General features: G+C 30.7%; 1 protein-coding gene across 1 annotated transcript; it reads right to left on the bottom strand.

Annotated features, from left to right (window-relative positions):
- Window positions 1-511: 511 nt before the first annotated feature.
- Window positions 512-25,561, bottom strand: LOC147810851 (GTP-binding protein REM 1-like). The gene is made up of 2 exons (XM_087160870.1): window positions 25,302-25,561; window positions 512-3,166 (listed from the first exon to the last, which is right to left on the bottom strand). Exons 1-2 carry the CDS (start codon window positions 25,489-25,491, stop codon window positions 2,922-2,924), a joined length of 435 nt encoding a protein of 144 aa, XP_087016996.1. The 5' UTR covers window positions 25,492-25,561; the 3' UTR covers window positions 512-2,921.

The following is a 25,561-nucleotide window of genomic DNA, read 5'->3' as shown; positions in this document are numbered from 1 at the left end:
ACTAGCATTCTTTTACTTCCATACATGGTTAGGTAATTTGGTTTCGCTTATTATTTGAATTGCAAAAATATTTGAAAAGCAAAATTTATGTTTGTATTAGAATTCATATAAATTTTATTTATTTTAAATAGGTTTACGCTCAAAATATTTCTCAGTGTAGAGAGTGCGTTAGTGTTTAAGCGCAAACGAAACAAAATAGTGTTTAAGTGCAAAATGTTTTTCTTAGTAAAAACTATTCTTATGGTTCATCCTTACAGGTCCTTCAAATAAATAGGTTTGGGGGTCCACCTGACCATTTATATATTTGGTTTCATCGTTTATATATAGTAGCAGTGTAAATCTAATAAATGTAAATATTAATCGATTAATTTTTTACTAATAAAAAATATTTTCTTACACAATCAAAATTCCGTGGAAGTTGGAGGGTAAGTAAATAGATTTTTTTCCGCTATTTACACGAAAGTTTCCGAATTTAGTATCATTCTTTTTCGGAACTTTTAGAAAAAATATACAATGGAAAAATGATGAATGTTTAATTTTTCGATATGTTATGCATACATTATCAAAATAGATCAATAAAAATAATATCAGTATACTCATTTATGATACTGTCATTTGAATAGCACCAGACTCTCATAGAAAAACCGAAATGTTAGAAATTCTAATGTCTACCACATGTTTTACATCACTATGAAACTCTACAATACCATGCAAAACAACGTATTTTGAAACACTTTAAGCTAGCAAAAATTATAATTATAGTTACATACAGTATGTCGCATATTTATTTTTTAATTTAACAACATTAAAAATATACTTCAACTGTAATATGCATAATATCGCTAATATTAGAAACCTAGAAAATTCTAATCTATTTAGTAAAATTAAACATATTGTGTCGTGAAATTATAGTTAAAGAATATTGTTTTTTTAACTCAATCTCAGTGACATAATACCTAAAGTTATACATTAGCCATAGTTATACATAAAGTTATACACACAAGCATGCATTTTCAATAATTTATACGCATTTTAAAGACAATGTATGCTCAAATGTATGGTACTCAATGGAAAATGGCAAAGCACATTAGCCCATTCATGCATAATTATATTGTTCTAGTTATTATTGTCTGGGGGAGTATGGAGCAAATGTGGACATTCGCTAAAAGATCGTAAATACCTATTACATAAATCTATTGGTTAAAAATCTATTTGCTTTTTTTTATCAACAACAAGAGATTAAACAATAAATCTTAAGATCTATGTTATGGGGACCACTTCCCCTATGTTATGGGGCTAGTAAGCATACGTCTTGAACAGCTTTTTTTTTTTTTAAAAAAAAAGGCTATTTAAAAACTATATATTCAAAATGAAGATGAAAGTTATAATTTTAATGAAAAAAAAATATAAGATGTTTTTAAAATAATGATTAATTAGCTTTTTTGGCAAATTTATAAAAATTGTCCACACCCACTCCCTTTTCTTAGTATAATATAATTAGCATTTTTTTTGGAATGCTATGTGAAAAAAAATCGCAGTTATTACCCATTTTGTGTTTTTTTACTTATAATAATTCCAGAATACGAATACATACGACAATTTTTCTTTTTTTCTTTTATTTTCAAAGTTCATCTTCTTGTCATCGACACTTGCCATCAAACGTCATCGAACACAAACATATACGCCTTTTTAAACTACTCTATTCAAGTTTAAGAATTTAAACAAAATAAGTTTTTCAGCTTTTTAAATGAAAAATCAGAAAGTTCTTCCTTGAAGGCATGTATACTACGGTATTTACTTTTTAAATATATTTAAATTTAATCAAACAAACATCGATATTTGAAACTAATGAAATTCGAAATGACATCGAAGTACATGACATTGTTATTTAATTAGGATAAAACATTATTTTAAATTGAGTGTGATGTTAGATGTTTAAATATTATACAGTATAAGTATGAATGAATAAAAATACAATTGTTATGACACTTTAAAACTACATATGTTTCTGGTTATTTTACGAAGACAAAAAAAACGGCTTAGTGGATATTTTTTAGCACCATCAAATACATAATATTACATTTTATTACACACGAAAATGAAAAGTTACAAATGCTTATTTTATATAATATACTTCACTTCCTTTGATGTAAACTAAATATTTTGTACGAAAATGTTTATATGTTTCATAACTATGCATTTACACATTCAGTACTTACAAAAATGCTCAGAATTATTATTTAAGTAGAGAGAGTTAAAAAAAATTTTTTTGAAGCATGCAAAATCCATAGGCAAATTTTTCAATCTTAAAAAAAATGGCAAAAAATTATGTAAAGTTAAGTTTTTTTTATATATATTTACAACAGATACCTATTATTTACCAACAACTCATTAAACATCTTAAACATGTCAAAATAGAAAAAAAATTGTATTTGTTTTTAAACTATTAGATATTTATGAGCAAATTTGCGTTTCTTCAAAATTCCTTATAATATTTCGGTTATGATAAAATATGTAACAGAGAAATATGCTCATTAGCTAGGCTATATATCTCTGGCTATGTCAAGCCATGCTTTAGATTGGAACGCATAATGTCAATATCTTAATTTAAAGATTGGTGACACAAACAGCGCAATTAGCCTCACATTATGTGCAATTGATTTAAAGATTAGTGTCACAATATGTGCTATTTCAAAGAGTGTTAGTAATAAAAACATTGTTCATGTTACAATATGAGCGATTTTAAAATATTTTAAGACAGTCTGCTGTGAGCTATGCTAGTAAATTTTAGATACATTATAAAATAACTATGTGCTGGTTTTCATATCATAATTTTTATCAAAAATAAATAACTTAATGAAAGCAACAAAGCACCATTTTGTTTAAGAGGAAAGCATGCGATAATATTGGTCATCAGAAATTTATAACTGCAGCAGATTGTCACAGGAATTGAAACGCAGATCACATTTGTGCAACAATCTGAACCAAAGATTTTTCGCTCTCGTAGTGAGTTTGGCATGATGCTTGCAAGACAAAACTTCAGCTTGGCGCGCTTTCAAACGAACTTGGCTTAATGTGCCGACTAACAGCTCATCAACATTGTGATGTATTATGACAGACGTTTCTATGAACTTCACATCACATTTGTTGGCGGCACTTCGTCCATCTAAAAATATAAACAATAACATTATAATAAAGTTCCTTACAAAAAAAAGTTTTTTTAAATATTTAAAATCAATAGTTATTTGAACATTATTAATAGGCTTTTACTTAGAAAGCTTATATACACCGGGATGCCACCTGCTCCGGACACGTCGAAATAATTAAAAAAAAACGGTAAATAACGACAAAGTAACTTTTGATAATATTTGACTATTTTTGCTTGCTTTTTAAAAGGTATAGTATGACATAATCAGTATAAAGTGGTGAAACTGTCATTTGAATATAAACCTGTAAATTATTTAGAAACAGTGGTGGATAAAAATCCACTAAATTCAATTCATTAAACCAAGAATCATAATTGATAAGCGACCACTTTAAAATATATATTGCTGTCTGGAGCAAGTTGGCATCTCTGATACACTTATTTACTTCGAAAGCTTATATGAAGACAGAAAAGAGAAAAAAAACTGGTTAAAAAATTGTATTTGAGAAGATATTTAAATATAAAAGACTAACTGTTAAGAGTTACTTAACAGTTACAACAAACATATCAGACTGTTTTCTTACACTAGAAAAAGTAAATCGTGGTTAATAGTTTATAATTGAGAATAGTAAGCGCTTAACCCTTTAGTGGGGCATATATTTCTAGTAAAGGTAAATTAAAGAATTTTTGGAATTGAAATTCATATAAGAATAGTAATAGATATAAGAAGGGAAAAATTTATTTAGGTTATAAAAAATTAATTACGACCTATTAGGAACTCATTGTAATTTATTTTTCTTTACTTATAAATTTTTTTTTTTTTATAAATGCTTTAAACTTCAGAGGGAACAATGCATTTTATAACTTTTATACGTTTCCTTATTCTAAGAAATGGTTGCCAATTTATTCAAACGCACAGAACGGCATACCTGCCAATTTTCACTCTTTCCGAGGATGGATTTTCAGAGTGGTTGAAAAACAATAAACGAAAAACAACTTGACTCAAAAATATATTTACATTTTGATCTCGTTGAAATTCGCTTGCGCATATCCTCCAACTTATGAGGATTTTGAAAATAATTCTTTCCAGTGGTAGCGAACCAAAGTAGAAATTTTTAAAGCAAATGGATCTCTCATAAAACTTTTATCAAAACTTAAGAATCTAGCCATATGGCCTGCACTTTTATAAGTAATAGTGGACAAGTTACGCTAAAATAAATTTTTTTTAAATATTAAGACATTAATTTTGCTACCGTCTGAAAAGAAGATTTCTGAAACTACGGAAATTCCGTAGCAGTTGGAGGGTATGCTTGCGCAAGGATTATTATGCTTTCATATATTTATTGTAATTATTTATATGTAGTGGTGGTCAAACTCATTTACAATTATCATTATAATTCAAAAAATTAATTGGAATAACCTGAGTATTGCTACCACTTTAAATATGAAAATAAAATCTTTCGGAAAATTTTGCAGAGTTGGCAGGTATGAAATGGTATGAATGCTGAAGCTATTAACGAATAGAAGCCCAAATTAAAAGTGGTATAAAAGTTAACATGGACTTAAAAAATTTATGGTAAGTATACTTATAACTACTTTAGAAAGGGTTAATATACTTCTCACGAAAACCAACTAAAAATGACATGGTTTTACAACATGAGTCTCCTCTTTTCGTCCTTAATATTTTAAAATCGTTTCAACACTAATTTACTGACAAATCAAGGTTTCTACCCTGAATTACTAACAAATGGAACCTGGATAACTAACATTTTAATTGAATCTTTAACCAAGTCATAAAATTAGTTTTTTTTTCTTTTGAAAAAAATCCGTTTTGACTATTACATAGCTCCCAGGAAATAAAAAAAAAATTAGTGCTTGCTAAGCATCTCTAAATGCTTAAATTCAGGGTTCGCAAAGGTCTGCAAAAAATATTTAAATGGTAGCAAACTACTCATCAAAGCAGTTTGAAAATGTTCTCATTTTGCAATATAAAATATTGATTTTTCGTGTATCAGATTTCTACGTTGATGGTAAAAATTAAGAGAATGCGCATATGTTTTTAAATTTCCTGAAAACTACTCAGCGAAATTTGAAGTGATGGCTGGCCGATACGAATTCCGCACCTGGCTCGCACCGACCAAAGTGCAGACGTAAAAAGTTCCTCAGTGGTAAACAGATATGGATTAGACTCCCTTTGCCTTCAGCCTAACCGTGAGAGGTTTTCCACTCCATGTAATGCAAATGCGGGTTAGTTCAACGCCTCCTATAACTGAAAGCCTCCACATGGTTTTTTATAGGTAGTCCGATCAGACCACTGTGAAGGATATCCACTTACCGAACGAGTCATTTAACACAGAATATAATGAAAATAAGAAAGTGGTAGCAAATATATGACTAAAAATTTATTTTATTTGTGAATATTATTGGTTTACTTTATTCACTTGTCAACCACTACAGATTCAATTCTCAAATATATATGATTAATTTCTCTTGATTACTTTTATAAAAGGTTTTGGGTTCATGCGCACAACTGGTTCACCTTTTTAAACAGTCTGCGCGGACTACTTATAAAAGACCGTGTGGAGACTTTTTGATGTAGGAGGCTAGTTCCATAAAAAAGTCCTCCACAAAGGTAAATCTCCAACAATACTTGATTCAGGAGTTCACTTGTCTTCTTGATTGTGCTCAAAATTACAAGGCTGCGGTGTTGAACATTAATAGTAGTAAACCCAATAATTGGGTTGGCTGTTCAACGACGGTTGTAAAATAAAACAAAACCAATGTGTAATGCAACATGATGGGAACTGAAGGATCCTTTCGACAAAAAGTAAGCTTGTCAAAATTGAAAATATCCAAAAACGAAACCTAAATGTAGAACTTAGTTTACATTTTAACATGAAAATAAAAGCTCTAAATAATAAATTGCTAACTCAAATTTAGCTGTTAATTAGTCAAAAATTCCAACAACGATTTTCTTTCTGCCTAGAAATTGAGAAGAAAATAATTAAGCCAGATGAATTGAAAGTAGCACTTCTACAAACGTCTAATGAAAATGGGTAGATTAATTTCTTTAACGTTTAAAAACGAAGATAAATGTTGTTTTCTCAGTCGATTAACGAATAGCTTAAACCCAAAAAAGAACACCAGTTTTTCTCAATTTAAGTTCCTTACTGTAGACAAGCAGAAAATTAAGTCAGACTCATTAAGTTATTTTTTTTAGTTACTAATGTTGACCTAAAACATTGGCGGAAGAATGCTCGTTTGAAAATCAAGAAGAAATGTTAGCTCGAGAATCGTGAGTTATCAGTATTACAATACTTAAGCGTCAAACAAAAGGTGTTACATTATTCTAAGTTAAGTTTATCGAGAGTAAATGGATATCAGAGATGCCAACTTGCTCCGGACATCAAATATGTATTTTAAAGTGGTAGTTTATTAATTACGATTCTTGGCTTAATAAATTCAATTTAGTAGATATTTATTCACCACTATTTCGAAATAATTCGTAGGCTTATGTAATTTACCGATTTATAGTACTTATCTCGTGTAGGTGTCATGGGTACTTGGTCGATGATGTCATGGTCATGGATGTTCGGGTAACTGATTATGGAAAGACGAACATAAACTATTGATATACAGCGAGTTTCAGAGTTGATTCAGATCCTTGACGATTCCGGTCAGCCCATTTGAGGTTCCTGACGAGGAAAAAATTTTTGATGTTTTGAGTTATTGATGTTTAATCCTTTTGGTGAGTAGCTCTTAATAATTCTCTCGAAATTAAGTCTGGACGTGGCAAAGTTTGAAGCTCGTAGTTTAAAGTAAAGTACAAAAATTCAGTTTAAGTTTATTCAATTCAATTTTTAAAGTACTGCAAAATGAGTCTTCGACGTTGCGGACGTGGTGGAAAGACAAGCACGCCTACCGGGCGTCAAAACCTCAGTGACTCTACGACGGATGAGGAATCCACAGAATTCGACAACAAAATCAAATCACGCAAAATGGCTACATATCAAAATCATCCACGTGGCGGAAAATGGCAAACCGAAAAGACTTCACGATGACCAACGAAGAAATTGAAACAACAACGAAAGAGCTCCAGGATTGCTCGCAACTCAAAACTCAACTTATGGAAACTCAAGATGCAGGCCAAAATTTAGAGCAGAAAAGCGAAATGACAACCGATACAGAAAATACAGCTAAAAATAATGCTGAGCCTCCTACAAAAAAGCGAAAAAAGAGGAAGAAAAAGCAAAACAAAGCCAAAAATATTGAGGATACAGAAGTCATGATTACAGAAAGCAACTCTTCTTCCCCAATAGATGCCGCCACCTCCTTGCTACTATCTGAAACAATAGTAAACTCCGACATAGCTCCACCCATGAAAGTTCCCAATGAAGAAACAGACACACCCATAACCTCTGCACAAGCACATCCAACCATACATATTAAAGTATTACTCCGTGGACTATCAACAGAATACAAAACAGATGAGATCTTCCATCAACTGGCAAAAACAGGCATTACAACTCATAAAGTCATACAGTTTAAGAGAAAAGTGGGCGAGGCCTATAGGCTCATCCCACTTTTTCTCATAATTCTTAAAAATACAGTGCAAAATCATCAAATTAACTCCATCACCACTATTCAAAGTATTCCAGTCAGAATAGAGAGATTTAGGGGGGGTCGTGGACCAATTCAATGTTTTAATTGTCAAGCATTCCACCACACTCAAAGATCATGCAACGCTGCCTCAAGATGAGTGAAATGCGCTGACAATCATCGCTCCCATGAATGCAGAAAGGACAGACACACTCCACCAAAATGTTGCAACTGTATTGAATCCCACACCGCAAACTACACTGGGTGCATAGCCCGTCCCACTAGGAAGGGCTCTCCCCCGATTCCCACAACAACAGCCGGTATGGCTCGCAGACTTGTCATAATAATAAAAGAACTGCAAGAACTCATAAAGAATGAAGAGGTACTCCAATCACTGCAAAGAATCATTAGAGATAATGCTCCATAATGTCATAGTCATGCTCAATTCCGGACTATTCATTCTGAACTCTTGCATTAGTGTAATATGTAGATTATCAAACTCTTCTTCAATGAAAAAAGTAAAACAGCTCAATTAAATTGCAAACTGTATCCGATAGATGGTGACACCAATATTAAACAAAACTTCTGTAAATTTATCATATATCATGTTATATTTGTTTTACAACTTAAAATTACACAATTCTAACTTTATTCAATGCTAAATTGTCAATCGCATTTGCATATATTCTAATTTTACTCATAATTTATCACAACTTATGAATGCATCAAATTTAAATTCCATTCAATGCTAAAATATCAATTGTAATTGTTTATATATTAATTTAATTCATATTTTAATCACAACCTATGATTGCATCAAATTTAATACCAATCAATGCTTAAATATCAATTGTGCTTTTTATATTCACGAAAATTTCTGATTATGCATAAATCATGACTTATATTAAATATCAAATCATGTTTAATTTATCAAGCAAATATGCTTGATCTTCTGTAATGCTACCTAAATGCTGCATAATTCAAAATGTTTTTTAATTCAACTTGTAAATACTTCATGATGAATGGGTTAGGGGCCGCTGCGCGGCCCAGGCATCCAATTTTAGTTAAATAAAGAGAAGAGAAGAGAGAGTACTTATCTCATGCTATGTCGATGTCAGACTATGGATTTCAATGAACAAGGTTCGAGTAAGAGTCAGAAATCACGAGTTCGAAAAACCTCTGAAGGAGGGAGTTCGAACATTTAAAAATAGTTTAAAGACAGAATTTGCATAGTATTAATTTTGAGTGTGTAAGTACCCTCATTATGCAACTGTTATATTGTATATATATGACAAATCAAGATTGGATTTGGAGTTTTGTTTCTTTTGATTTTCAAGACTGTATGTATTGAATTCATGTTATGGAGAGGATTGTTTTCCTTTATGATGTTTAAGTTAAGTTATGTTTTTTCTTGCTTAATAAAATTTATAATTAGTTAAAAGATGACTTTTTCATTATGCTTGCTGGGCATTTTCCACAACGCACTAAACTCTGCCAGCAAGGTTATGGGCCATGCCTGCCCAGCTTAGTTAAGCTTTTGTCGTCTTCAGAAGCAAGTTTATTATAAAGCTACTGGGGCCGTGTAGACAGATTGAAGATGGCCGAAAGTGACAGCAGTTCCATATTGGGATTTACAAAGCTAAACAGTTTCAATTACAGTAGTTGGAAAATAAATATGAAAGTATTACTCATCGATAAAGGCTCTTGGGAATTTGTTGGTGGTACAGAGAAGCCATTACCAACTGATGCAACAGACAGAGACTTACGCTCTTATGAAATGCGAAAAGCTAGAAGTTACTCTACTATATTCCAAGGAATTGATGAGCAGTTTCAACCGCTGATAGCCGACACAGAGGACGGAAAGACAGCGTGGACTATTTTGAAAGAAAACTTTGAACCTACCTCCCGAGCACGGTTAGCCGGACTTATTGATGAATTCTTTGAATTGAAGTTTAATCCAGAGAAGGAGACTATTGGTATTTTATGCAAGTTAGTAAATGAAAAAAGGAAACAGATTCATGACGCAGGTTTTGAAATGCCAGAAAAGCTCACATGTTTCCAATTAATTAGAAGATTGCCAGCAGATTATGACAACTTAGTTCAAATGCTTTATCGACTAGAAGATAAAGATTTCTCGATTTCTAATGTTGAAAAGGAGCTCCTAATCGAATCTGGAAGGATACAACAAAAGCAGAAAGACAGAGGAGAGGACATAGTCGCCGATGCTTATACTACTTCATCTACTAGAAAGCAAGCCTATCGGAAGTTGAATGGAAATAAAAGCAGTGGTCGCGTCCTGGGCGATGATACAACAACAACAACAATTATGTGTTCCTACTGCAGTAAGAAAGGACATAGTGCGGAAAGATGTTTCCTGAAGAAGAAAACCACGAAACGGAATTCTAAAACTCAAGATTCCAAGGAAACCTTTTATAGTGATTTGACTACGATAAGAGATGCAGAAATTCGCCAAAGGAAAGACAAGCAGTTTGTTGAATTCCTGATTGACACTGCCAGCACAGATCACTTCTGTACACAAAGAGACTACTTTAGTAACTTCAAGACTTTGAATCCTAGTCAAGTACTTGTTGGAGATAAAAATAGTAAGTCTGATATTTTTGGTATTGGTGATATACATTTTAATGTTAAAGATAGAGATAAATTTGTTCCCATAAAATTAGAAAATGTATATTTTGCACCCAATATGCGTAGAAATTTAATAAGCGGTTCGAATATGGATTTAGCAGGGATTACTGTAAAATGGGGTAATAACAAAATGACTGTATTTGGTAAAAACCATAATTATTTATTTACTGTACCTAGAATTGATAAGTTGTATATACTTAAAGGCTATGTTGAAAAAGTGGTAGTAACTAAAGAATTAGCATTTAGTACAGGTCTAGATAGGGAATTGGTTCATAGACGATTTTGCCACTTAAATATTGGAATGTTAAATCATATGAGTCAAAACAATGTTGTGAATGGTTTAGATAATTTGAACGGTAAATTTGATGCTTGTAATACTTGCAAAATAACTAAATCGACTAGAACTAGTTTTAAAGTAAATCATGGTATAATGACTAAAACTGTATTAGAGAAAGTACATATGGATGTTTGGGGTAAAAGTCCAGTAAATTCAGTTGGTGGAGCTGAATATTTTGTATCTGTAATAGATGATTTCTCTCGTTATGTTGAAATTTTTACTATAAAACATAAACATGAAGTTTTTAATTGCTTTAAACTGTATTTAGCAAAATATGAAAGACAATTAAATGTTAAACTTAAATCTGTAAGGTGTGATAACGGCATGGAATTTTGTAATGTAAAATTTCAAGATTTTCTTAATGAATTAGGTATACGTATGGAGAGAACTTCAGTATACACTCCTGAGCAAAATGGGGTAGCCGAATCTTATAACAGAGTAGCTGGAGAGGGAATACGCTCAATGTTAGCCGATAGTGGTTTAAAAGGTAGATTTTGGGCAGAAGCACTGCATTGTTTTGTTCACGTAAAGAATCGTAGTGAACACAAACTACTGGAAGGTAAAACACCGTTTGAAATTTTCTATGGTTATAAACCGTCAGTTAAACATTTCAAAGTATTTGGATCTTTAGCGTATGCTCATATCCCTAAAGTTCAGAGAAACAAACTACAACCAAATGCAAAAGTAGGAATTGTAACTGGATATGCAGTCAGTACTAAAGGTTATAGAATTTACTTGCCTAAAGATAGGAAAACTATAGAAACTATACACGTAAAAATTGATGAAGGTAAAAACGGAGTTAAAACACTATTTGGTAAACCTAGTAATGAAAACTTTTTATTTATAAATCTGAATTCAGACATCAATTTTGATGATAACAATGAAAATGAAATAGATAAGGTTCATGCTAAAACTCCCGATTTAAAATTAAAACCTTTAAAAATAACAGAATGGACTAGAGTTGAGAGACCGCGTAATAAAAGTAACAGGATAGATGTTTACTATTACCCTCCAGGCGATAAAACTAGATTAAGATCGAACAACCAAGCTAAAGAATATTGCGATAAAAACCAAATTGAGTATGATCATTCTAAATTTAATTTTAAAGCTTTAAGCAAAACTCAAAATTTAACTTCTTCCCATAGTGACACTGATAGCGAAAGTGAAGATTCGCCATCTAATTCTTTTGTAGATAATCAAATAAGTGATATATTTGAAGGTGAGGTATATAATGTAGAAATACCGAAAAACTTTTCTGATGCACAAAAACTACCAGAAATAAATCAGTGGAATAAGGCAATGGAAAAAGAGTTAAATATTATGAACGAAAGAAAGGTATGGGAAATAGTTGATAAACCTCGCAATGCTAAAGTAATAGGAAATAGGTGGGTTTATGCAGTAAAAAGAGATGAAAACAATAATGTTAAACAATACAAAGCTAGACTTGTAGCACAAGGTTTTAGACAACAGCATGGTGTTGACTTTCTTGATGTATTTTCACCAGTTGTGAATTTTTCTGTTATTAGATTACTATTTATTATTCTTGTATCAATGTTATGTTGGAAATATGCACAGCTAGATGTGAAAGCTGCATATTTGTATGGACATCTTAGTGAGGTAATTTATATGAAGCAACCTCCAGGTTTTGAAATTGAAGGTGAAATGAATAAAGTATGTTTACTTAAAAAGTCGATATATGGACTTAAACAATCAGGTAGAGAATGGAATGCTGAGTTAGATACTATATTAAAATCGATTGGTTTCGAAAAATTCAAATGTTGTAATTGTGTGTATAAAATGAAAAATATTATTTTATTAGTATACGTTGATGACATGGTGTTATTTTATAAGACTAAAACTATTTTAGATGAAACTATTAAATTGATTAAGAGTAAACTTGATATTCAAAATTTAGGAAAAGTCAAATATTTGTTAGGTGTTAACTTTGAGAACAAAAACGGTAATTTGTATTTACATCAAAAAACTTACATTGAAAAATTATGTAAACGATTTAATGAATTACCTAAAACTCATGTTACGTTACCAATTAAAGTAGGTTTTAAATTGCCAAATAAAGTAAATGAAATTGTTGAAAATAAAATAATGAAGAAATTTCCTTATCGTACATTGATAGAGTGCTTATCTTTTATAGCAAATCGTAGCAGACCAGATATTTCATATGCTGTGAATGTTATGTCACAATTCTCGAATTGCTATAATTACCAACATTGGACTGTAGTTGTAGATTTAATGAATTATGTAATAAATACTAAAGAACATAAACTTTGTTTATCAAATCTTAATAATTCTTCTTTGATAGCTTATTCAGATGCAAATTGGGGTTGTCATTTAACAAACAGATTTTCTACATCAGGTTATTTGATATGCTTAGCAGGTATTCCTTTTAGTTGGAAATGTAGCAAACAAAAATGTATTGCATTAAGTAGCATGGAATCAGAATTTATAGCATTAACCGATACGGTTAAAGAACTCTTATGGTTTACAAACATATGTAATGAGTTAAACATAATATCAAAAATTGAAAAACCTGTTTTGTATTGTGACAATCAATCTGCAATTTATTATTGTAAAAATAATGTTGAAAATTTAAAGACGAAGCATATTGATATTAGATTTCATTTCGTGAGAAATTTGCTTAATGAGGGAAAATTCGAAATTAAGTATATTAAAAGTAAAAGTAATTCGGCTGATTTTTTGACTAAGGCTTTAACTAAGACTGAATTAAATAAAATTAAAGGAATTTATTTTGAAATGTTCGATGGGGCCGCATGTCAGACTATGGATTTCAATGAACAAGGTTCGAGTAAGAGTCAGAAATCACGAGTTCGAAAAACCTCTGAAGGAGGGAGTTCGAACATTTAAAAATAGTTTAAAGACAGAATTTGCATAGTATTAATTTTGAGTGTGTAAGTACCCTCATTATGCAACTGTTATATTGTATATATATGACAAATCAAGATTGGATTTGGAGTTTTGTTTCTTTTGATTTTCAAGACTGTATGTATTGAATTCATGTTATGGAGAGGATTGTTTTCCTTTATGATGTTTAAGTTAAGTTATGTTTTTTCTTGCTTAATAAAATTTATAATTAGTTAAAAGATGACTTTTTCATTATGCTTGCTGGGCATTTTCCACAACGCACTAAACTCTGCCAGCACTTTCAAAAAGCAAGCAAAAATAGTCAAACGTTTGCAAAACTTACTTTGTAGTTATTTACCGTTTTTTTTAAATTATTTTGGCTTGTCCGGAGCAGTTGGCATCTGTGGGATATTGACTTGCAATATATATATATATATATATATATATATATATATATATATATATATATATATATATATATATATATATACCAGCCATAATAATTTTAAAAACGGTAAACAACTACTAGCAAAACGTTGAAGCAATGTGGTGAATTATATAATATTTTTAATTAGTTAGAAATAGTGGTGAATAAAAAGCTAATAAATTGAATTTATTAAATTAATAATAACACATTAATAAACTACCACTCGAAAATATTTAATATATATATATTTAACGATCCTAAATAGATAACATGACTAACGACTGTGCAACATGCGCCTATGGGCTCTACTACATGATGAAGGAGTGGAGTGTCCGCTTCGCGGCAGGGATTCCGAACACAACTTCAGTCTAAGTCTAAAGGTAACATGATGTGGCTACTGTGTACCTGAAAAGCTCGGGGGTCTGCACAAAAACCTCTTCTCTCTCTTAAATTTGTTTGTTTAATCTCCCTACGTCATTTTAATTTTCTCTCAGTAAATGTTACTGAAACCCAACTTTCAGTTCAGTTTCGGGATTTATTATGTATTCCCACTCAGATGAATTAGTTAGAGCCCCTGGCGGGGTTGATGCTAAGATAACCACCACATATGAGTATGAGTAAATAGTTCAAAAGTAGTTTTCTTAATAGATTTTTTACAAAATTGCGATGAATAGAAAATAATTATATAAAACACTCATACATAAAATGTGAAATTAAGGCTGAAATTTATAATAACCAGATGTATATAGCCTTGCTCATTATCAAAATTCAATTTAACACTTTCACGCCGGGTGTTGCGCCTGAAAGCGGGACAAAAAAGAGAGAATACTGGTAGAAGAACTATTTCAATATTAGATAATATTCGGGAGGAGTTAATCTATTCTCAACAATAACAATTCACTGTAAGGAAATTTATCACGGCGAAGATGCAATTCAATATAAAAGTTGCATCCGTTAAAAATAATTGGTAGTTATGGATTTTTATTATTCCAGGAAAAAAAACTAAAAAATGAAATTTATTTGTTACCAGTTTTTACTCCGGTGCGCCGCCCGATGAGACAATCTAGCGTGACCCACCGGTGGGTCACCCCGGCGTGAACGTGTTAATGTAACATCTCAGCTTAAGTGGTGAAGAGCGCGTCACAGAGACAATTAACCGTTTATCGAATTAGTTTAATAGCAAATCAAATTGGTTAAAATATAATTATTTCTAACGTCTTTTACTTAACTTGGTAACTTTGTAAACTTGGCGAGATGCTTAATTTTTATATATATATATATATTAGATTTATTAATTGTTTATGTACTAGATTTACTATTTGTTATGTAACCGTGACATATTTCTGTTTTGTGTACCTGGCAAATACGATGCATAATTAGTTTGTATATGTTCTACATGGATTCATGCCTGTCTTTGTCTTAAGTAATAAATATTCAGAGAAAGAATTGGAATCTTTATGAAAGAAAGTAGAATGCATCACTTAAGTAAATTAATGCTTGATGGGCTTGGCTCCGATATAGAATGGAAAGAACAGTTGATAACGTAAGCGAATGTCACGTTTCAGCAACGAATCAGGGTCGAGATGCTGTCTTATAGGTCTCGCCTAAAAGTTTCTCCCCTACCTGAATGATTGATGGAGTGGGCGGAGGAACTCTATTGTAAAACCACACCTGTTCCCGTAGATCATTACTCGCCAATTCTTTATGATGCCAACGACGATAAAGGGTCACAAATGGAAAACTGATTTACCTCGTTTTTGAGAGACATAGTTGATTAATTCTTCCTTTAGTGGGAGAGTGAAACTTGCGGAATTTTTCGGATGCACAAGGGATTTTTAGGGATTTGAGTAAAAACATTACACGACATATCGTGTGTCTTCGTATATTTTTTATACTTAAATTTAAATTTAATACTGCATTGCATTATCCGATTGAAAATGCTGGGTATAATCAAACTGTAGCATTTGCTTTTTTTATTTATTTTTTTTGAAACCTCAAAAGGATGGAAAAAAAAAATCAGTATACCACAATGATAGTTATTTATGGAATTCAAGTGAAGATGCTACCGTTCATAAAAGGTGCTTTATGAATAGTAACATGATATTACCATAAAAGATGCTTTATGATTAAAATTTTCTTACTATGCTATATTCAAAAAACTCATAAACATTAAAAGACTCGATTAAAAAAATTTTATTACAAAATAATAAAAAAAGAGATTAAAAAAAAAAAAGATATTCGTGGCACTTCAGTTTTATAAAGCATTGCTTTCAATTTCTTTTTCCTTTTTTTTAAAAAATAATGCTTTCGTTGCTGTTGATTCATTTGTCGTCGTCGTAAAATGTAGGCGAAAAATTACAAAGGCAGCATATTAATAATCTTTCGACGTAAATTGGAGACAAGTGTCCGTTTAAAAAAAAAATTCTGATGCTCTAGTTATAAGCAAAAATATATTTAGGTATTTTTTAATTATAAAAAATTATAAAAATTCGTATAGATTATCAGGAAATAACTTGTGTATTTCTTTTAAAAGCGTTATTCGAAAGTTTTTTTTTATATACAATTGTATCAATAATTCTTACTCAAAAATATATCAATAATTAATTTTGTAATTTCAATAATGAATAATTGTTTTTCCTAATTTAAATCTAAATAAGTGCACAGTAGAAGATTGTTTGGAAGTGTCATGTTTAGAAAATTTTAATTTTAACGCAGGAAAAACAATGGTGTTTCATGTTGTATTTCGTAATCAAATATTATTAAAATGCTAAATATAATATTTTCACTTATTTTGACTTAAATTATTCTAAAATAATGAGAAAAACATAAAAATTCCAGTTAAAAAATTAACGATTTAAAATATTGTAGTGTAAAATAAGTGAAAGAGTAAGAGTGAATCAGTACAGGAATAAAAAGTATTAAAAATTAACAAAACAAAAAAATTTTCCTTTATGAGCACCTGTTATATTGGGTATGGGTTGATAAGGAGTTGAATTTCCAGTTTTGTTTGTAAAAGAGGGGAGAGATAACACCACTATATTTATCGCTTTTTAAGGTTGGATCCAAACAAACAAAATGGCTCAGTTTGAGTATGTTGAATTAATTCGAGGTGGTAAATTAGTTTTATTTAATGAATTTTTATTTAGAATAAGGATGAAACACAGAACGAAAATCTATTATAAGTGTATTTCAGATGATTGCAAAGCTTCCTTAATTCTAGAAAATGATCATATAATACGTCATAAAGCTCAGCATACCCATGCGCCTGATAAGGCGCATGGGTATGCTAAGCTCTACAACTGTGCTGGTTTATCAAAATTTGTATAGCATATAATTATTTTAAAAAAAAATACCTATTTCAAACAATGTCAACATCTTTGTTTCTTCATTTGTTACTACATTTTGCTAATGTTCTTTTGTATCGCCATTTTGTTTTCTTTGATGCTCGTCCAGATACTTTATCCTCTTTTAATAGTTCTGATTGTTCCACGCAGTTAAACTTTGTCTGCAGTAATTACTTCCTTATAAATACCAGTTTTTTTGGATTCATTAAATTAAAAAGTTCTTTCAGATGTACTGAATACCCGCCCGTGAATATTTCCCGATAAGCCATTATTTTTTAAATCGTAATAAAAGTCGTCAAGTCAAATTTACCAAATATTCTAAACTTAAAGGGGAAAAAAATATTGATCCTATGTGAAATGGAATTAATAGTAGTTTACATATTCTTCAGATTACTGAGTATACAAGTCAATCAAATAAAAATTCAAAAATTGAAACAAATTACAGTTTGTGCATACATTCAAGACTATTTTTAATGCTAACGAACCTTTACGAATATTTTGTGCATTAGAATAATCTCTAAATATCTCTCAAGAGATAAAAATTACATTTTGAAAAAAAAATCAGAAATTATTATTTTTTGAGGTCTTTTAAACCCTTAAGATGGACACTTTGTCAGTGATCATTTGATTATAGTCTATCAAATTTAATTTAATGTGACTTTAAAATATTCTTAGAGATAGGAATGACTTACTGTGGATTATTGATAGACGCTCTACTTCCACATATTTGTGCGAGTAATTATTCAACAGAGAATACAACTATTGAGTAACAATAATACATACTGCCCTACAATGATGGGCGAGACACTTTCAGATTTTGACATTTTCATTAATTTCTCAAGAAATACTAAGATTATTTTATAACTTTAGAGATACTTAGGTCATTCGTAGGGTTTAATTTAGCAATAAAAATTTAGTCGTCCAAGGGCCACCTTGGTATTCATTTAATTGTCATTAAATTTAATATGGTAGACAAATTTTAAGAAAATTGAACTTTGCAATTGTATATTTTTTTTATAGTACACATGTAAAATTAGCAAAATAATATTAATAGAATTAGTAGTATAATATCAATAGAATTATCACTCAAGTAACGCAAACTTAGTTCTTAAAGACCTTTCACAAAAGGAAGTTAAGGGTTTCTGAAGTTAAGGGTTTCCTTGTCTTCTGAGTTGGCTTCCATGATAAAATAGCAATCACATGGTATATCTTTTCCCTAATATACATGATGATTAGTTTGGAGTGGAGACGTGATTTTCATTACTTTTTAAAGTAATGAAAATTTTACTACTGCATTAAATTCTTAATCACCTGTTTAATATATTATAAATATATAAGAATGTTAAATAGTTGAAAATGTTAAATACATAAAAACATTTCTAAAATTATTCCCCGCATGCATAGAGTGAAAAAACTACTTTAAAAGCTCATATCTGGAGAAATTTTTAACAATTTTTTTTATATAAACTTAAAAATAGCAATTTCAATAGTAATTGAAAATAGTTCCGAAAATTTCGTTGATTATCTGCGGAGTTATAGCCCAAAAAGATGCAAGAAAAAAATTACTATTTTATTAAAATTTTAAGTATGGAGGGGTTTGCAAACAACAACCAAAGTTATCAATGCAAATTAAAATCTTTTATTTCATCTATCCATCATCAATCTTTTTTTAATCTTTCATTCAAATTAATTGCTTTATTTTTTAGCATAAGGTGTTCAAAAATACTTGTTTTCGTTTGTAATTCATTGCTGTTCTTTGAAAGCTCATTTTTTTAAGTTTGAGAAATTTCATGACCTAAACACGACTAAAGTATTTCTTGAGAAATAATTCTAATTGGATTTAAATTACTTTCTTTTAATTCTGCAATTCAAACTTTTTTCAATGTCTCTTAACTCATAAATTATTGATCCTGTTTTTATTAGATTTTTCCATGATTCAATGTTATTTTGTGACATCTAATAGAAACTAAAAGTTCAACTTTACTTTTAAAAGAATTTTAAAAATATAGTTTACAGGCGTTGTTTATTGGGATATTCTATGTGTAAAAAAAAACTTTCTGTACCGTTTTTTTTCTTTTTGTATAAAATATAATTTCATTTAAATTTAAAAAAAATTCTGGATAGAGCAAATTGATTTACATTCCTTCATTTCGTATGACAAAAACCAACTAACTATATTTAATTTATTTTAGTAAAAGGTAATTTTTCTGAAAGCTAATAAATTGTCAAAAAATTTATTTGCGAAAAAGAACAACTAAGTTCTTAAAAAAAAGGCTTCAGAATCAAGATTTTTGAAAAAGTAAGAAAAAAAACTTTGGATTTGGCAAAAAAAAGAGAGTTAATTATAAAACCCCATTTAACAATGTTGTGCTTATTATTAATAAATAAAATTGACTTGAAAATACTTTGTTAATACCATTAAAGACTGTTGAATGATTTCTCTGTTCTGTACTGAACATGAATTTAATTTAGCTCTTTAGTTCGCAAGTCTGTATCACGGCTTGAATATCAATACATTGAAATAGTTTCAATCATTATCCCATAAAATCTTGAGAAAAATAATTATTTTTTCTAATTCTGTTTTTACGTTGCAGTTACCATATTATGTTAAATTCTTATACGTGTTGCATTTTCAAACCTCATTCATACAGACGATAAATTTTATGGTTTAAAATTATTAATCATAATAATAACATTATAATCAATTTCATTAAATTTAATTGACGTAATAATTGTACTCAATGAAAAATTAGATTTGAACTACAATTAAAAAAATTCTTAAAGATTTCAAATATTTATTTAATGCGATTGTTAATAACGACTTCCAATGTTTAGAAAAAAATGTTCTGATAATTAAAATTTAATTTAATTTTATAGTTTATTTAAAATTGCAGAAACGCTACATAAATCTATTTCAATTCGCTAGACAAGATAAGCTATTCATGAAATGGCGGTAAGTCAAGGTACAGCTCTTTCGCTTCTTTCATTCTTAGAAAATTTTCCCTCTGATAGCTAAGACTTCTCCCTCTCATGACTAAGACTTCCATCTCACTCTTGCGGAGAGGAAAAATCCTTCTTCATACCAGGAAAAATAGTAACCTTGTTATAAGAAAATCGCCAAGAGAAAATATCTATATCATGCCCAGGGAGTATTAAGCCAAGTCCATTCTAGGGGGTTTTTTAACGCACCTGAAAGCAATTATCCTTATCTTGACAGCTGAAGTTTGGGCGAGGTCTACAATGAACCGGTCGAGATACCCACACTACGTCATTTTCAGGTGTCCAATTCATAATTTAATGTTGCGAAGAGCTTTATTTTAACTATATATTAGAAATACTATATATATATATATATATATATATATATATATATATATATATATATATATATATATATATATATATATATATATATATATATATATATATATATATATATATATATATATATATATATATATATATACTAGCTGACCCGGCAAACGATGTTTTGCCGTATGAATTATTTCTAGAGTATGAAAATATATCTTATTTATTGTAAATGTGTGCGTATGTGGTATATGAGTGGAAGAGGCATGGAGCGCTGTGAATGATGACGGAATGTGAAAGTAACAACACACCAAATAATATTTTTTTTTAATTTACTGCAACTTTTTCTTATAAATTACATATACAATGAATTCTGAAAATATTAGTCAACAATATTAATCTCTTAGTGCAATGGAGTGTACAATATTTTTCGTCATTCCATCTTTAGCTAACACAAATAAATTGGATGGTTTGCCCACTCGAGAGTATGCCACGTATCTGTGCGAAAAACATGGTGTGTTCAAATCTAAGACGCAAACAGACATTGTTTGACCTTATCATTGAGAATGCCAATCTAATGTTGAACTGAATGCGTTTAAATTGAATTGGCACATATGTGGGGGCATAATAGGCATAATAGGGGGCATAATAGGGATTGGCACATAATAAGAATTCGTGGAAGTAATATACTTTCATCCCGGAATTTGTCATTTAAAATAATGACTTCGATGAGGTTGTTCATTAATTTTTTAATGACTGATCGCGTGCCGTTGCACAGCCAAGGTGGGTTCAAATTACGAAGCAAAATAACCGGAGATCCAACTTTGAGTACTAAATTATGCGGTGATATGCCAGGTAAATCCAAAGAGTTTAAAAAATCTGTTGGAAAATTTGCAGCTTCAATGGGATCGCAAACTGCATCAACGGATTTGCATGTCACCAAGTTACCTGGCAATAACTGTTGCATCTACAGATTCAATTCGTTGACGTCCACATTTTTTGCTGCTAAAATCACCCTTTCTGCCAGCCACTCATGATGAATGCATTGCGTGTGTACATCGGGAAATATTAGGCTAATGAGAGCATCTTGTGAATCAATGATTGTGCAGAAATCGTCCGGTAATTTAAGCATCCAGTCTCATCCTTAGTAACCTTTCCATCACTGATATCTAACAATTGTTATGAGAATGTTTCAGCAGATGGATCTTGAAGCATTTGGACGCGCATATTTACTTTTAGTAGAACTTTTTCAACATTACGCCAAAGTGGAGATGATCTCAAGAAAGCATTGATCTCATCAGCGTACATTAAACGCGGAATGACGTGAAGTGTTTGTCTGAAATCACCTGAAAGGAGTAACAGAGTGCCGCCAAATAATTTGTCATTATTTTTTTAATATCTTTCAATATCCTGTTCAATGCCTCAAGCGATCTTTGTGTTCCATAGTGCAATCATCCCAGATGATAATTTTACTGTGTTTTAACACTGTGGCCATAGAAGAAATATTTTTTATGTTGCACACTGCATCTGGGTTGTTTTGAATATTTAGTGGCAACTTAAACACTGAATGAGCTGTTCTGCCTCCGTCCAATAAAATTGCCGCAATGCCAGATGATGCAACGGCCAACGCGATGCCATTATTTGATCGTATTTCACCGAGAATTAGCGAAGTAATTAATGTTTTGCCAGTTCCACCTGGTGCATCAGGAAAAAAATCCACACTGTCCTGCTGAAACTGCGAGCATAATGCGGTCATAAATGCTCCTTTGTTTCTCATTCATTAGTGGAACGTTGCGAGTAACAATCGTTGCCATTTTTATCGTATTGTATTGAAGTTCACGATCCATGTCAGTGTTTAATAAATCAAATGCACTTCGATTTGGCGAAAGCATACCGAAAAGACTGAGTGGCAATTTGGCAATAATAATGCAAAGATCCTCAATAACAATCAGTGCTTCATTGCACATAGCATCGCTGAATACTATCGTTAGATCGTTGCAACGTGTGCGATATTGATACCGTATATCATCAGTCATCGAATCTTTGTGATATTCTCATAACGTTTCTATACGGGCCGGGAAACATGTAGCTAATACTATAGCAAATAGTAAACGATTTTGCTTTGCAGTACAGTTCAATGCTGCTTCAGTAAGCATACATTCCCTCTGGTTGTCGTCTTCCAGCAAGCCGAGTGCAAAGCATGCATCTTTATACGTTGGATGCTGATTTCCATCGACTTTACATATATTTTGAAATGACAATGAGTCGGTGTAATTAACCAACAACAGTCGAAAATAAAAGCACTCAGTCTGCCTTGGATTGACTGTAAATATTCTCCCCAAGGCGTTTGATTTGAATAAACCGGGACATGCATCAATCGGTGTGCCTTGCTTGTGGGGTGTCCATTTTTTTGAACCCATGTGAAATAGTGTGGTACTTCTGAGTAGAGTAATGTCCGTGCAAAGACGCCAAAAGCATCCGTACGATTACCCAATTCAAAAAATTTGGCGAGTGTAGTTTTTGGTGGATTTATAGCTCGGTCAATCGCTGTCTCGTTCGTGAAATATACGCTCTGACCGTTTTAAAGATGGACGGCTAAATGAATGACGGTTGGATCCCGTTCATTAACCCCTTGGGGACGGGTGATTCAGAAAAGCATTCGTACAAAATCAGAATCAAGTTGTAATTAAATAAAAATCGGTAACTTAAATGTAGTCGTTGCTAATTTGACAGACTTACTTTGCTTTTACTTTAATTATTGTTAGTTTAATCATATATATAATCAATGTTAGTTCAAAGTATAACTAAATAGTTTTATTTTGAACAAAGTAATGGTGAATTAAATAAATCAAACAATTATAACTCCGCCCACAAATAAACTGCTAAAGAATTACTTTGATTACCAGTTTTATCTTTTTATCCTGATTGATACAATTTCATGCTGTCACGTATTTGTGACAGTCGGCGCGAAAGGGTTAATTGGGAAACCAAAGATACGCCAAACAGCTTCATTGGAGCTGATGGACCGGCCTATTTGGTACAGCGTTATTTCGTCGTTGTTATTCACTGGAAGAGCAGTCACATTGGTATTTTCAACTCGAAATACTGCCTTTATTCACATACTTGCAAATATATTTGATGCTCTTCTTTTAAGGGCATGCAAAAGTATTAGAGTTTAATATGACTTGTTGCAGCGTGCGTGAATATTATTTTTTATTTATTATGTTTCTATGTCTAGTTTGGATCCGAATACGATTAAATAAAGATATATTTAAAATATACGTAAAATCTGTCCAAAAAATGGAAAAAAAATTAGATACAAACCATTTTTGAATCCTTCTGAAGGTACACAGAAAATTTCATTTAAATCGGTCCATCCGTTTAGGAGGAGTTCAGTGACAAACACACGAACAGACGAAATATATATATATATATATATATATATATATATATATATATATATATATATAGTCTATAGATAGAAAAAAAAGATTTGCTGCTTGTTTTGTACGTACAATGTGATAGACTGTATTGAAATTAGATATTGAGCATCGTTAGCAGTCTTGGAATTAAATGGTATCTTGACATTTGGATTTTGGTGTTGTATAGAATAGTATTGTGCCCTTGAAATTATTTATAACAATATACAATAATTATTTTTTAATGAAAAAAATACGTTCCTTGATTAAAAACTTCTCGGCAAAAATAGGCAAATAAGAAATAGCAGTCTTCGATTTAAAATTACAGAAATTGGAAATAAACCTTTGCTTCAAAAATATACAAACTGGAAATAAAAGTCTGGAAATATAATTTGAAGTTAAAGAGAAGGAAGTTTTTAATCAAATAATGTCTCACCACTTCAGTTTCCTCGGATTATTTATTTAATATTTAAAACAATATGTGTTAGAAACTCTCTTTAATATATCAGGTTTTCATTCATTGCATTGTTACAATTGAGAAGTAAATATATATAAGAGATAATTAAAAATATCTGTTATTCATAAACATATTAATAGTTTAGATATTTGAAGATAATTAGAAACAATATGTGTTAGAAACTCCCTTTAATATTTCAGGTTTTCATTCACTACATTGTTACAATTGAGAAGTAAAGATAGATAAGAAATACATTAAAATAGATCTGTAACAGATATATTACTCATAAAAGTATTAATAGTTAAAATATATCAAAACTATTAATATTTTTATGAGTAATATATCTGTTACTCATATAAATATTAATAGTTTAGATATTTGAACCAAAATGGAAAAGCACTTATAATTTTTAAACATGATAAATCATATTTTATATTTTAAAACAAATATCTAATTTCATATATTGTCATTCTCAGGTACAACGGGAAGCATTGACTAAGTGTAGTAGACAGTTTCATTCACTGTTTACATAGAGTGAGCTCCTTTATTTAGATTTTGAGACACAACTCCTGCATATGAAGTTTCTAAACTAAACATTAAAGTTAACTTCGAATATAAATTTGAATATATCAAGCAATGGTAAACCTCCATTGAATAGAAAGTATCAAAAATATTACTTTCTTTCACTTTACTATCGAAGTATAGAAAAAAAAAATACTCTGTTAAATATAAACTTACTTTCTGTCGTGACAGATCGAACCCGAGCTAAATCTGATTTGTTGCCGACAAGTATGACAGCCTTTGAACGTAATCCAGGTCCCAGTGGGAGAGATGCGGGTGGTTGCCGATTGGCAATATTCCTCATTGTGTTTAGACAGAGGACGGCTCTTCGAAAGCTGTTTCGATCCGTAACTGTATATGTCACCATAATGGCATCTGCATTCACAAACTCTTCGAGGGAAGGCTGAAAAATAATGAATTTCACAAAATAAATATCG

The sequence above is a fragment of the Parasteatoda tepidariorum genome, chromosome 4 (assembly GCF_982258835.1).
Source record: "Parasteatoda tepidariorum strain Cologne lab strain chromosome 4, Ptep-v5.0, whole genome shotgun sequence".
Classification (NCBI taxonomy): domain Eukaryota; kingdom Metazoa; phylum Arthropoda; class Arachnida; order Araneae; family Theridiidae; genus Parasteatoda; species Parasteatoda tepidariorum.
Note: the sequence above shows the minus strand (reverse complement) of the source record. Positions and strands in the feature narration are given on the sequence as shown.

Bases quoted from the DNA above. Each gene is read 5' to 3' on its own strand.
- LOC147810851 (XM_087160870.1), bottom strand. From the start codon at position 25,491: ATGGTGACATATACAGTTACGGATCGAAACAGCTTTCGAAGAGCCGTC. The intron at 3,167-25,301 runs GTAAGTTTATAT...TTATATTTTTAG, and splicing joins TCGATCTGTCACGACAGAAA to ATGGACGAAGTGCCGCCAAC.